Raw genomic sequence first — 13,174 nt, 5'->3', positions numbered from 1 at the left:
AAAAGATAAAATTTTAAACCATAAAATTAATTTTCAAACAAAAAGATTAATTTTCTACGAACAAAATTTAATTGTTCAACAAAATACATGAATTTTTAGCGAAATACTTCAATATTTAATTAAAAAAGACAAATATTCGAACAAATAAATTAATTTTTAACTGAAAAAAATTTCAACATAAAATGGAATAGTTTCATTTTCAGTAAAAAAAAATTCAACCTAAGTGATGAATTTTCTACTAAAATTATGAATCTTCAACTGAAATAATTTAATTTTAAACCAAAAAGATGAGTTTTTCAACTAAAACAAAGCACCTTTAACTGCAATTTTCAAAAACAAAATTATTTATACTAAAAAAGATAAATTGCCAACAAAAACTGAAAAAATTAAGTGTTAAGTTAAAAAAAAAATTAACGTTCAATAAAAAAATGTGAATTTTCAACTAAAGCAGATAATTTTTCAACCAAAAATCGAATAATTAAATTTTTAAAGAAAAAAATGGATATTCAACCAAAGAGATGAATCTTAACCTAAAAGTATGGAATACTCGACTGCAATAATAGTTATCTTTTCAGTTTAAAAACCAGCATAATTTTTAGCCAAAAAAGAAACAAATTTAAAAAAAAATAGTCAAATTTTCGGCAAAAAAATTTATTTTTATCCAAAGAAAAAACAAGTTTTCAATCAAATTGAGTTGAATTTTTAAACAAGGAGATTAAATTTCAGAGAAAAAGATCATTTTCTATAAGAAAAATCAATTTTTAAACAAAATACACGACTTTTAAACGAAATAGTTGAACTCTTAATTAAAAAAGACAAATTTTCAGTCCAATTCTTGAATTTTAAACTAGAAAAGATCAACTTACAACCAAAAATATAACAGTTAAATTTTCAGTTCGAGACTGCAATAAGTGAATTTTATACCTACCAAAAAGATGAATTTTTAATCATAAAGATTCATTTTTAAAAAGACGAATTTTATACAAACTGCATTAATTTTCAAACAAATAATTTAATTTTTAAATAAAAAATATCAATTTTCAACCAAATCGTAGAAATTTCATCAAAAAACAAAACAAAAAAAAAAGATAAATTTTTAACCAAAAATGAGAATAGTTGAATTTTCCCTTAAAATAGAATTCCTAATAAAATAAAATAAACGGATTTTCAGTAAAATAATTCAATTTTCTACTGGAATTGTTAAATTTTTAGTTCAATAAATGATTTTTAACGAAGTAGTTAATTTTTTTTTAATGTGAATTTTCAATTGAAATAATGAATCTTCAAACGCAAAAAATTAATTTTTAACAAAAAAGTATAACTGTTAACCATAAATATTTGAATTTATTGCGTTCAGAAGTAAATTCCTGGGTTTTTATTGAATTCAATTCCGTGATTTTCAAATTATTCAATTTGAAGGCGCATTTTTTAATTTATTCATCCGACCGTTCTCCAGTTTAAAACTGTCATTTAAATACTTTTCAATATTGGGCATTTATAAATTGTAACATTTTTTAATTCAAAGGATTTAAATTTCAAAGGATCTCTAATTTGTTTGCAATATTGCACCGAATTAAAAAAAAATATCAAAAGAGTTTTTTTTACTGTTATCTTTTATTCAGTTTTTCATATTTTATTCACGTTTATTTATTTTTTCATATTTTATTCATATTTTATTCAACTGCTCTCACGCTAAAAAAAATCGAAAATCGATTTAATGCGTTTTTATTTAGGTGTACGCTTTCTATTTTTCTGATTTATAAAAACATCATCAATTTTAATTCTGTTTTTTAATCAGTATTTCTACTTTGAAATATTATGTTTCAATGTATGACCCACCTTTCTGTTTGAAAATAGGCAGCAAAGAAACCATGCAAAATTAAGAATTCAACAAATTAATGTAGAAAGTGAAGAAACTACAAGAGAATAAATATTTTTGGGTTACAATCAGTGGTGAGCTTCATAATGAATATGTTTTTTTTTTAAATTGTGTATATTGAGACATTTTTCAGACTCACCTTTGAAATTGCTTTTCCTCCTCTGCAGTCATATTTGGAGTTGTTGGCCGCGAAGGTTTTTGAACATTTAATGCCTCCCAAATATCCACCTAAACACACACAAAAAAAAAGATAAATTTGGCTAATTTTAAAATCTTACAATTTCAATAATTTCAATTGTACATATTCAATTATATTCCTCAAATTAAATGTTTCTTTTTCTTTTAAAACATTTTTCGTTTTTGAGTATAGCCAGATTTTTAAATTTTTCAGAGCTTTTATAATAATATATTAATATAATATTTTATAATATTCAAGGATTTGAAGAAGACGTGTAGACAATATTTCAAAGATTTCAAATATTTTACAAAGCTTTTAAACTTTCAAAAGAAATAAGTATTTTAAACGATTTCAAAAGGTTTTAAAAGATTTCAATTATTCTTATAATTTTAGATTAATACAAAAGTTTTCACAAATGTATCAAAGAATTCCTAAGGATTTCAGAAGATTTAAAGAATTTCAAAAATTTTAAAAAGGCTATATTCAACTAGATTTCAAACATTTCAAATGATTTCAAATGGTTTCAATAAATTTGACATGTCAAAAGGTTTCAATTATTTCAAACGAACAAAAAAGATTTTTAAATGATTTCAATGATTTCAAATTAATACAAAATATTTCACAAAGAATTCAAATATTTAAATGATTTCAAATGAATATAAAAAATTTCTGAAAGATTTCAAATATTTTAATAATTTAAAATTAATCCAAAAGATTTCACAAATATATCAAAGAATTCATAAGGATTTCAGAAGATTTAAAAAAATTCAAAAAGGGTATATTCAACCAGATTTCAAAGATTTCAAAAGGTTACAATAAATTTGAGATGTCAAAATATTTCAATGATTTCAAACAAACAAAAAAGATTTTACAAACAAAAATTAAAGAAAGATTTCCCAAATATTTCAAATTAATACAAAATATTTCACAAAAATTTCAAATATATAAATGATTTCAAATAAATACAAAAGATTTCACAAATATTTCATACCAATTTTATGAAGATTTCAAATTCAAAGTTTTCAAAAAGGGTACAGCATACCAAATTTCAAAGATTTCAAAAATTTTTTAAAGATTTGAAACGATTTTAAATTTGTACGCAAGATTTCAACATACTTCATAAAGATTTTACCATAATTTTGACAGATTTCGATGATTTAAAAAGAATACAAAACATTACAAACAAATTTCAGAACATTTCAAATTCAATAATTTTAAAAACGTTCACCTGATTTCTAAAATTTCTAAACGTTTCAAAAATTTGCAACGATTAAAAATATTTTAATGATTCAAATTAATACAAAAGATTTCACAAATATTTTTAAGATCTCATAAAAATTTCATAGAGATATCAAAAAAATTTAAAAAAGGGTACAGCATATTAGATTTCAGAGATTTCAAAACATTTCAAAGATTTGAAATAATTTCAATATTTTTACAAAAGTTTCAAATATTTCAGTGGTTTCAAGTAAATACAAAAAATATAAGAAAGATTTCACGAGTATTTCAAAGAATTTATAAGGATTTTAAAAGATTTCAAGAATTAAAAAAATTAAAAAGATACCAAAAATTTCCAATGTTTTAAACAATTTCAAATGGTTTCAAGCAAATTGAGACAATTTTAAAAGATTTCAATGACTTCAAACGGAAACAGAATTTTTCATAAACTAATATTAAACAAAGCTTTCACAAATATTTAAAAAACTTCGTAAAGATTTCAAACAGTTTCACAAAGACATCAAATAATTTACAAAAATTCTGAAAGATTTCACAAAGATTTCAAAAGATTAAAGAATTTCACACAGATTTAAACAATTTTAAGGATTTGGAAGCCTTTACAAAGATTTAAAAATATTCACAAAGATTTCAAAAAGGCGACTTATGTACGTAAAAAATTAAGAATTTGTTTATTTATATGATTCTGCTTTCTTTAGAAAATGCTGGTCAATAAAAAATTTTTTAAAATAAAACTATCTTATGTTTTAAATTACCTTTTGCTTTAAATTCGAATATTCTCCTACGAACTCGTCTTTATCAGTTCCAGATTCTATAAGACTTTGTTGAATAGCAAACTGGAGCAAATCGTCTTCTTCTTCCACGCTAAATTGCGCCCGAACTTCGGCTCCTATTAAAAATTTAACGTACTTTTTTATAGCTGATATGTGAGAATTAAAATTAAATAATAGTTATAAAAATATTTTCGGTATGTGCAATTTAATAATTTAAACGAAATATTTTCTGTTTGACTGGGAATTTATAAAAGGAGTACCTAATTTTGTGTATCCAGGGGGAGCTTCGAAGCAAATATCGTCAACGAGACAAGTCATTCTATTCGATTCCTGCAAACGACCAACGTGAGGAACCTCTTGATCCAAACCGAAAATGTTGCCGAAGGTTATTCTCGCGTTTAAAATGTGGAAGAGCGGGATTTCTGGAAACGAAAAAGTAAAATTGTTATTGGGATCTGCAACACATGTAAAAATATCTTTCTTTTGAACCCTTGGTTCATGCAAAGTTGCGTTAATTTCATATTTTTTGTTTAGAAATGCAAGTTTGGTTAAATATCAATCTGTTTCGATTGAAAAAGAACTTTTTTTTATTGTAAATTCAATTGCTTTGTAGAAAATTCATATTTTCGGCTCTAAAATTCAGCTACATTTTTGTTGAAAAATTATCTTTTTTGGTTGAAAATGATTCCCTTTGATTGAAAGCGTCACTATCTTGCTGAAAATTTATTTACTTTGTTGAAAATTTGCCCCTTTTTGAAGAAGATGAATCCTTTTGATTGAAAAAAGGAACTATCTTGTTGAAAATTGATGTATTTAGTTTAAAATTTGCCTTTTTTGATATAAAATTAATCGTTATGAATAAAAATGTAACCTGTTGAAAATTCATCTTTTTAAATTAAAACTGAACTTTTTAAATTAAAAATGTAACTATTTTCCTGAAAATTCAATCATATTGTAGAAAGTTCGTATTTTCGCCTCGAAAATTAAACAATCTCGTAGAAACTTTAACGATCTGGTTGAACATTCATCATTTTTAGTAGAAAATTCATGTATCTAGTAAAAAATTTGTCTATTTGGCAGAAAATTATTTCTTTTTATTGAAAATGTAAAAATCTTGTTGAAAATTCACGTATTTGGTTGAAAATTCGTCTTTTTTAGTGAAGAGTCAGTTAATTACTTGCACTGTTTGGTTGAAAATTCCACTGCTTTATTGAAAATGCGCCTTTCTTGCTTAGAAATTCAACAACTTGATTAACATTTTTTTCTTTTTCGACTACAAAATTGAACTATTTTGTTGAATAGTTGTCTTTTTGGTTTCAAAAACTCGTAGTAAACTCATATTTTTGGTCAAAAATTCAACATCTAGTACAAAATTTAACTATTTGGTTGAAAGTGAAACTACTTTCTTGGAAATTCATTTCTTTGCTTAAAATTTCAACTATTTTGTTGAAAATTCATTTCATTTTTGGTTGAAAATTGATCATTTTTATTAGAAAATTCATGTATTTTGTTAGAAATTCACTTTTTTGGTAAAAAAATGAATTCTTTTGATTGAAAATGTAACTATCTTGTGAAAAATTCACCTGTTTTAGTTGTGGATTCAAGTTTCTTGTTGAAAATTCGACTTTATCGGTTAAATTTCATTGCTTTTTATTATAAATTTAAATCTTTTTGTTTCGAGTATCAAATATTAAATTTGTTGTTGAAAATTCATCTATTAGGTTAAATATTGATCTGTTTCGATTGAGAATGAACTCTTGTTTTATTGAAAATGCAATTGTTTTGTAGACAATTAATATTTTCGGCTCTAAAATTCAGCTATTTTAGTGAAAAATTCATTTAATTTTTTGTTGAATATTCATAATTTTTATTAGAAAATTCACGTACTTTGTTAAAAATTCGGCTTTCTTGGAATAAAATTCTCTTTTGATTGATTTAGCTGGAAATTTATACAATTTGTTGAAAATTTGCCTTTTCGGTAGAAAATTAATCCCTTTGATTAAAAATGTAACTATGCTGTTGAAAATTCATCTGTTTTTAGTTGTGGAATCAAGTTTTTTGTTGAAAATTCGTCTTTATTGGTTAAATTCCACTGTTTTTATTTTAACTTTAAATCTTTTTTGTTTAGAATATCAACTATTACATTTTTTGTTAAAAATTTATATTTTTTAGTTAAAAATTATTTTCTTTTTACTAAAAAATGTAACTATTTTGTTAAAAGTTCAATTTTTTGGTTAAATATTTACGATTTTGTTAAAAATTCAACTATTCCGTAGAAAACTCGTACTCTTGTCTAAGAAATTCAAGAATCTTGTAGAAACTTCAACGATTTGGTCGGAAGTCGAAATAATATGTTGAAAATTCATTTCTTTGCTTGAAATCTAATCTATTTTGTTAAAAATTCGTCTTCTTGGTAGAAATTTTATCCTTTTGATTGAAAATGTAACTATTTTCTTAAAAACTAAAGAGCTTTATTGAAAAATCGTATTTTTTGTATAAAAATAATACTTTTTATTAAAAATTCGCATTTTTAGCAGAAAATTAGTGTTTCGTTTTATTATCAATGCAATTATTTGGTTGAAAATTATTGTGTTTTAGCCATGGATTCAAGTCTTTTGTTGAAAATTCGTCTTTATTGTTTAAGTTCAACTGTTTTTGGATTTATATTAAAATATATTTCGGTTGAAATATCAACTATTGCATTGCTTGTTAAAAATTAAACTTTTTAGGACAAAATTGATTTTTTAGACTAAAAATTGAAGTATTTGGTTTAAAATTAACTTTTTCCTTGACAATTAAACTATTCTGTAGAAAATTCCTATTTTCGGCTCGAAAATTGAACAATCTGATAGAAAATTTAACTAAATAGCCGAAAGTTTAACTCTTTTCACTAAAATTGATCACTTTGGTTGAAAATGAAACTATTTTTTTCAAAATCGTTTTATTTTTTGTTAAATATTTATAATTTTTAGTAGAAAATTCGTGTATTGTGTTAAAAAATTACCTTTTAAGTTAAAAGTGAAATTTTTAAACTAAAAATTTGAATATTTGGTTGAAAATTAACCTTTTCTGTTTGTCGAAACTTCGTAGTTACGGATCGAAAATTCAACAATCAGATATAAAATTCAACTTTTTTGTCGAAAGTTGATCTACCTCGATGAAAATTCTTTTCTTTGATGGAAAATTCTATTATTTTGTTAAAACGTCGTTTTGTTTTTGGCTTACTATTTATCACTTTCAGTAGAAAATTCATGTATTTTGTTCAAAATTCGTCTTTTTGGCAGAAAATTAATCCTTTTTGATTGAAAATGTAACAATCTCATTGAAAATATATGTATTTTGTTGAAAATCTAGTATAAAATTTAACCAGTTGGTTGAAAGCTGAAATACTTTGTTACAAGTTCATTTCTTTGGTTAAAACTTCAACTATTTTGTTGAAAAAGCGTTTTATTTTTTGTTAGAAATTTCTCATTTTTAGTAGAAATTTCATGTATTTTGTTGAAAATCCGTATTTTCTAGTAGAAAATTAATTCGTTTAATTGAAAGTATAACTACCCTGATAAAAATCAATTTCTTTTAGTTGTGAATTCAAGTCTTTTGTCAAAAATTCGTTTTGATTGGTTAAATTCAACTGTTTTTTTATTATGAATTAAAATATTTTTTGGTTGAAATATCATCTATTACATTTTTTATTTACAATTCATCTTTTTAGGTTCAAAATTACCTTTTTTAAATATAAATTTAACTTTGTTTTAGATATTTTAGAATAGTGAATTTTTCTAGAATTTCAAAAGATACTGAACGATTTTATGTTTTAAGATATTTTAAAGAATCTCACATGATTTTATAAGATTTCTAAGGATTTCGATGATTTTAAGGGATTTTAAATCTCTCAATGTATTTTAATAAATTTTCCAGGATTTCAGGAAATATCATAGAATTTCACGAGATTTTATAATGTTTTAGTATATTTCAAATAATTTATTCGCGAGAAGTGAGATCTTGTGTAGGGTTTCAATGATTTGAAATTATTTTTTGAAATTCACCTTACATTCTTATTAATTTATCCTAAATTCTTTTAAATTCTTTTAAAAATTTTTTATTTAACTTGAATTCTTTTAAATTTACTCAATTCTACTTAATACAATCGATTTTTTAAAATTTTAACCGTTTTTACTTAATTGATCCTGCATATCAATTGATAAATGATCAAAGGGTTTACATTATTTTAGGTTATTTTAAAAGATTACAAAGAAAATTTTAATTGATTTCAGTAATTTAATGAGATTTCAAAGGATTCGAAATATTTAAGGAAAAAAAAAATTCCCAGAAATTTTTTAATTACTTCAATAGTCTGAAGGGATTTCAAAGACTTTGAAGTATTTTAGGACATTTTAAAAGATATCAAGGAATTTTTAAAAGATTTAAAGGTTTTTCAAGGGATTTGAATAATTTTAAGGAATTTGACAAAGTTGTCATTGGTTGTGAAGAATTTCGATATGGAACGATTTCACTACAACTAACAGTTTTTAAGATATTTTAAAAGATTCCAAGGGGTTTCATCAGATTTTCTTACACTTCAAGGATTTTAAGGCAGTATTCTACTTTGAAATGCTCGAAAAAAGCTATTTTAGTGAATTTTTTCTGAGAATATTAATAATGATATTACTGTAGGGTTTGTCAGACTTAATAAATTTACTCTTTAAATATATATAAAAAAGTGTCCATTTACTTTATGCACGTTTTATACATAAAAACGTCAGATTTTAAACTTTCAAATATTTCACAAAGATTTCAAATATTTTAACGATTTTAAATTAATACAAAAGATTTCACAAATATATCAAAGAATTCATAAGGATTTCAGAAGATTTAAAGAATTTCAAAAATTTAAAAAAGGGTATATTCATCTAGATTTCAAATATTTTAAACGATTTCAAAAGGTTTCAATAAATTTGAGATTTCAAAAGATTTCAATGATTTCAAACGAACAAAAAATATTTCAAAAACAAAAATTAAAGGAAGATTTCCCAAATATTTCAAATTAATATAAAAGATTTCACATAAAATTCAAATATTTGAATAATTTCTAATAAACACAAAAGATTTCACGAATATTTCAAATATTTGATATCAATTTTATAAAGATTTCAAATACAAAGATTTCAAAAAGGATACAGTAAACCAGATTTCAAAGATTTCAAAATGCTTTAAAGATTTGAAACAACTTCAAATTAGTTCACAATATTTCAACAATTTCGCAAAGATTTTACAGCAATTTTGAAAGATTTGGATGATTTCAAAAGAATACAAAAGATTTCACAACAATTTCATAAAGATTTTTAATTCAAAAATTTCAAAAAGTTTCACCAGATTTCTAAAATTTCAAAACATTTCAAAGATTTGCAACGATTTAAAATATTTTAAAGATTTTATCAAAATTTCATAGAGATATCAAAAGAATTTCAAAGATTTCAAAAAAGGTACAGTATATTAGATTTCAGAGATTCAAAAAAATTTCAAAGATTTTAAATCATTTCAAAATTTTTACAATATTTCAATGATTTCAAACAAATACAACAGATTTCATAAATATTTAAAAGAATTCATAAGGATTTCAAGAATTTCCATGATTTCGAAAAGGGTACAGAGTAGACCAAAATACAAAAGATTTCCAAGATTTTAAACGAGTTCACATTGTTTTTAGAAAATTTCAAAATATTTCACAAAAGTTTTAAATATTCCAGTGATTTCAAATAAATACAACGGATGTAGGAAACATTTTACAAGTATTTAAAAGGATTTATAAGGATTTAAAAAGATTTCAAGAATTTCAAAGATTTCAAAAGGGGTAGGTTAAAAAAAGTAGGTAGGTCCGCGTCGTTGTAAATATCTCGAGAATAGGCGGTCAAAACTAAAAATAAAATAAACAGTTTTAGAATAAAAACATTTTCTTAAAAATTCTAGGAAAATTGAAAATGATTATTCATTTTGAAAAATTATTTTAACAGAATATTCAAAAAGATTTTAAGAGAATTCCAATATTATTAAAAACGACCCAGGAAGACTTTAAGGATTTAAAAAAAAAATGGTAAGTTTTTCTAAAAATTGTAGCAAACAATTTATTTAGTTTATAATATGATTAGAAGTTCTGAAATTTTTTTTCAAAAATTTTCATTTAAATTACTTGATATCATTTTAAGTTTTTTATTAATTTTTAATCTTTTCAAAACTTCTAAATATCTCTTAACAAAATTACTCAATTTTTTCTAAAAACAATACGTTTTCAATTATTATTTATACATAAAAATTCAACAATTTCGCTTACAAATTAAACATTTTATTAAGTGGAAAAACAAAATTTGCAGCGTTAAAATGTTTAAAGTTTTCGAAATTTTAACAATTCAAAGCTTTCTATGCTACACATTTAAGTTTCAAATTGTTTACTTCTAAATATTTGTCTTCAATTTAGTTATCTTAAATTATAAGTGAAATATTGCTAAATAATAAATAATTATGCTTTTTCTTAATCAAAAGTTTTTTAATTAAATGGACTACTTCAGACTGAAACAATATTTTCAATTTAATAAAAGCCCTTAATTACGAATTAGTTACGAATCTGGAAATTCTTGAACTTTCAACGGATTTAGAATCGTTTGATCAAATCAATTATTTTACAATTTTTAATACTTAAAGTACCGATCCACTAAAAAAATTATTTATTTATATTTACAGTTGATAAAATAAAAATGTTATTTATCAAAAATTTGCAACTTTAAACGTTTTTAATTTGTAATTGTTTAAATCTTGAAGACTGCGCGTTAAATTTCTTTAAATTAAAAATATAAGCTTACAAATAAAAATCGAAAATAAAGCATTTTTCAGGGAAAAGATTTTCTAATTACGCATTATAAACTGAATGATATCATAATTTAAAAGGATATCAATTTAACTAATTATTTAAAAAACGGTGGACATCGAACTTGGACAGATTTTTCTTCTGAAAATTTGTGAAATTCCCGGTCAAGAAATAAATTCACTGTAATTTTCCCGGTTTTTCCTGGTCTTAGAAAATTCCCGGTCCAGCGGCCACCTACTTAAAATTCCTCTATATTTATTCCAATTTTACGGAGAGCAAACGAATATTTCTGATTTAAAAATCGTTTTCCAATTCATTTTAATTTTTTGAATTCAACTTAAATTGTTTTGAAGCCTTATTAATTTGTCCTGAATTTGGTCACACTTTGAGAGCGAAAAAATACCATATGAGCGTGACAAAAAGTATCCTTTCTTCCCTATATTTTATCCCTTAGGACTTACCAATTTTGACGGGGAATCCAGCCGGCAATTGCATTTGAATGAAGTCTTTCAATTTGGCAAAATGCGAGCTAGATATTGCCATAAGATCGACAATTGGCATGATCTGTTCTTGAAGGCTGAGAGGATAATCTTCACTGAGCCAAAGAGTTGCCTGAAAAGAAAATTGCATCAAATTTTCGGAGAATGTTTAATTAGATCCCATTAAGAAGAGATAAAGAACTAACTTAAAAAATGAAAAAAATAATAAAATTAATTAATGGTAATCGCACTTTGAACTTTTGAATCTTCGTGTTGACTTCTTTTGGTCTACCGATATCCCTGCCACTCAAATCTACGGCAGGATCAAAATATTCTTCAGCCGTGATATTTGAAGGATTTCCAACGTTCATGTATTCTTCCTGGAGAAATAAATTTTTTAAATATATTAGATGTTTTGTAAAACTATCGTGAAAAATAGATTATTGTGAAATAGATTTTTAAATGTTTTACACTAGCAGTAGCTCCAGACGTTTCCTGTTGTTGCTCGGCGATTCCCAAAAACGACTGAAGTGGAGTTCGAGGTGCTCTGGCTCGCGCTTTATCCGTTTCCGATAAATGTTCCATTCGCGTTTTTGTTATTAATTCGACATTACTAGCGCTGAAGACTTTGCATTCATGACCGTTTACCGCCTCACTTTTATCTGATCGCCAGCCCCAGATTCCGGCTTTATTTCTACACAGAGGAAAGAAGAATTTTAATGTTTCGTCAAAAATATCATTTATCAAAATCAGCCCCGTGGCATGTAATTTGTGCAAAACATTTTGATTGTGAGGGTGCTCTTACGGAGTATCTGCTATTTGGAAAATATGGATTTGTTATTGGAATGGACATATTTTTATCTGGATTATTTTTCAAAATTTACAATTAATATTCATAAAACAATTTATTGCAGTTGTTATAAAAAAATTTCAAAACAGTTTAAAGTCATTAAAATTGTTTTTAATGATCGCAATATTTTTTTCTCACTTTAAAAATAATTGACAAAAAATGTTGCACTATGAGAAAAATTAAAATTTTCAGCGAGATAATGAGTAAAAACATGCAATTCAAAAAAAAAATTTAACTCAAATTATTGCTAACACGAATTTTCAATAATTTAAATAAAATAATTCATTAATGGTGTTATCAAAAAAGTTTGAAAAATTGTTTAGTTCGTTACGATTGTTTTTGAAGATTGCAATCTTTTTTGTTCATTTTAAAAATAATTAAAAAATAAGTGTTAAACTATACAATTTTTTTATATAAACTAGAGATAATTAGTAAAATATATAATTAAACTGTGTTTTAAACGCAAATTATTGGTAACATGAATTTTCAATAATATGAATTAAATAATGTATTAAAGTAGTATTAAAAAAATTTGAAAACAGTTTCAAATTCATTACAATTCTTTTAAAGATCGCAATATTTTTTGTTCACTCTGAAAATAATTGACAAAAAAATTTTGCACTACAAGAAAAATTAAAACTTTCCGTGAGATGTAAAGAGTAAAAAAGTTATCCAAAATATGCAATTAAAATTTTTTAACGCGAATTATTAGTAATATGAATTTTCAACTGATATTACAAAAGTAATGAATAAAAGTGGTTTTAAAAATCTTTTTTGTTCAGTTTGAAAATAATGAATAAATAAGACTTGCACCATAACGAGTAAAATATGCAATTAAACTGTTTTTTTTTTAATAGCAAATTATTGATAACATGAATTTTCAATAATATTAAGAAAATAATTTATTAAAGTTGGCTTCC

General features: G+C 23.8%; 1 protein-coding gene across 3 annotated transcripts in view; it reads right to left on the bottom strand.

Moving 5' to 3' along the window:
• LOC117167491 (ankyrin repeat domain-containing protein 13D) overlaps positions 1-13,174 on the bottom strand; it is a 35,489-nt gene that overhangs the window by 2,095 nt on the left and 20,220 nt on the right. For all 3 annotated transcript variants that reach the window (XM_033352475.1, XM_033352484.1, XM_033352494.1), the window contains 6 exons: positions 11,876-12,098; positions 11,656-11,784; positions 11,387-11,537; positions 4,327-4,488; positions 4,049-4,182; positions 2,019-2,107 (listed from right to left, as the gene is read on the bottom strand). In XM_033352475.1, coding sequence (XP_033208366.1) covers positions 2,019-2,107; positions 4,049-4,182; positions 4,327-4,488; positions 11,387-11,537; positions 11,656-11,784; positions 11,876-12,098 — 888 coding nt within the window. The remainder of the gene's footprint in view (positions 1-2,018; positions 2,108-4,048; positions 4,183-4,326; positions 4,489-11,386; positions 11,538-11,655; positions 11,785-11,875; positions 12,099-13,174) is intronic.

The sequence above is a fragment of the Belonocnema kinseyi genome, chromosome 1 (genome assembly GCF_010883055.1).
Source record: "Belonocnema kinseyi isolate 2016_QV_RU_SX_M_011 chromosome 1, B_treatae_v1, whole genome shotgun sequence".
Classification (NCBI taxonomy): domain Eukaryota; kingdom Metazoa; phylum Arthropoda; class Insecta; order Hymenoptera; family Cynipidae; genus Belonocnema; species Belonocnema kinseyi.
This window is presented reverse-complemented; position numbering and strand designations above follow the sequence as displayed.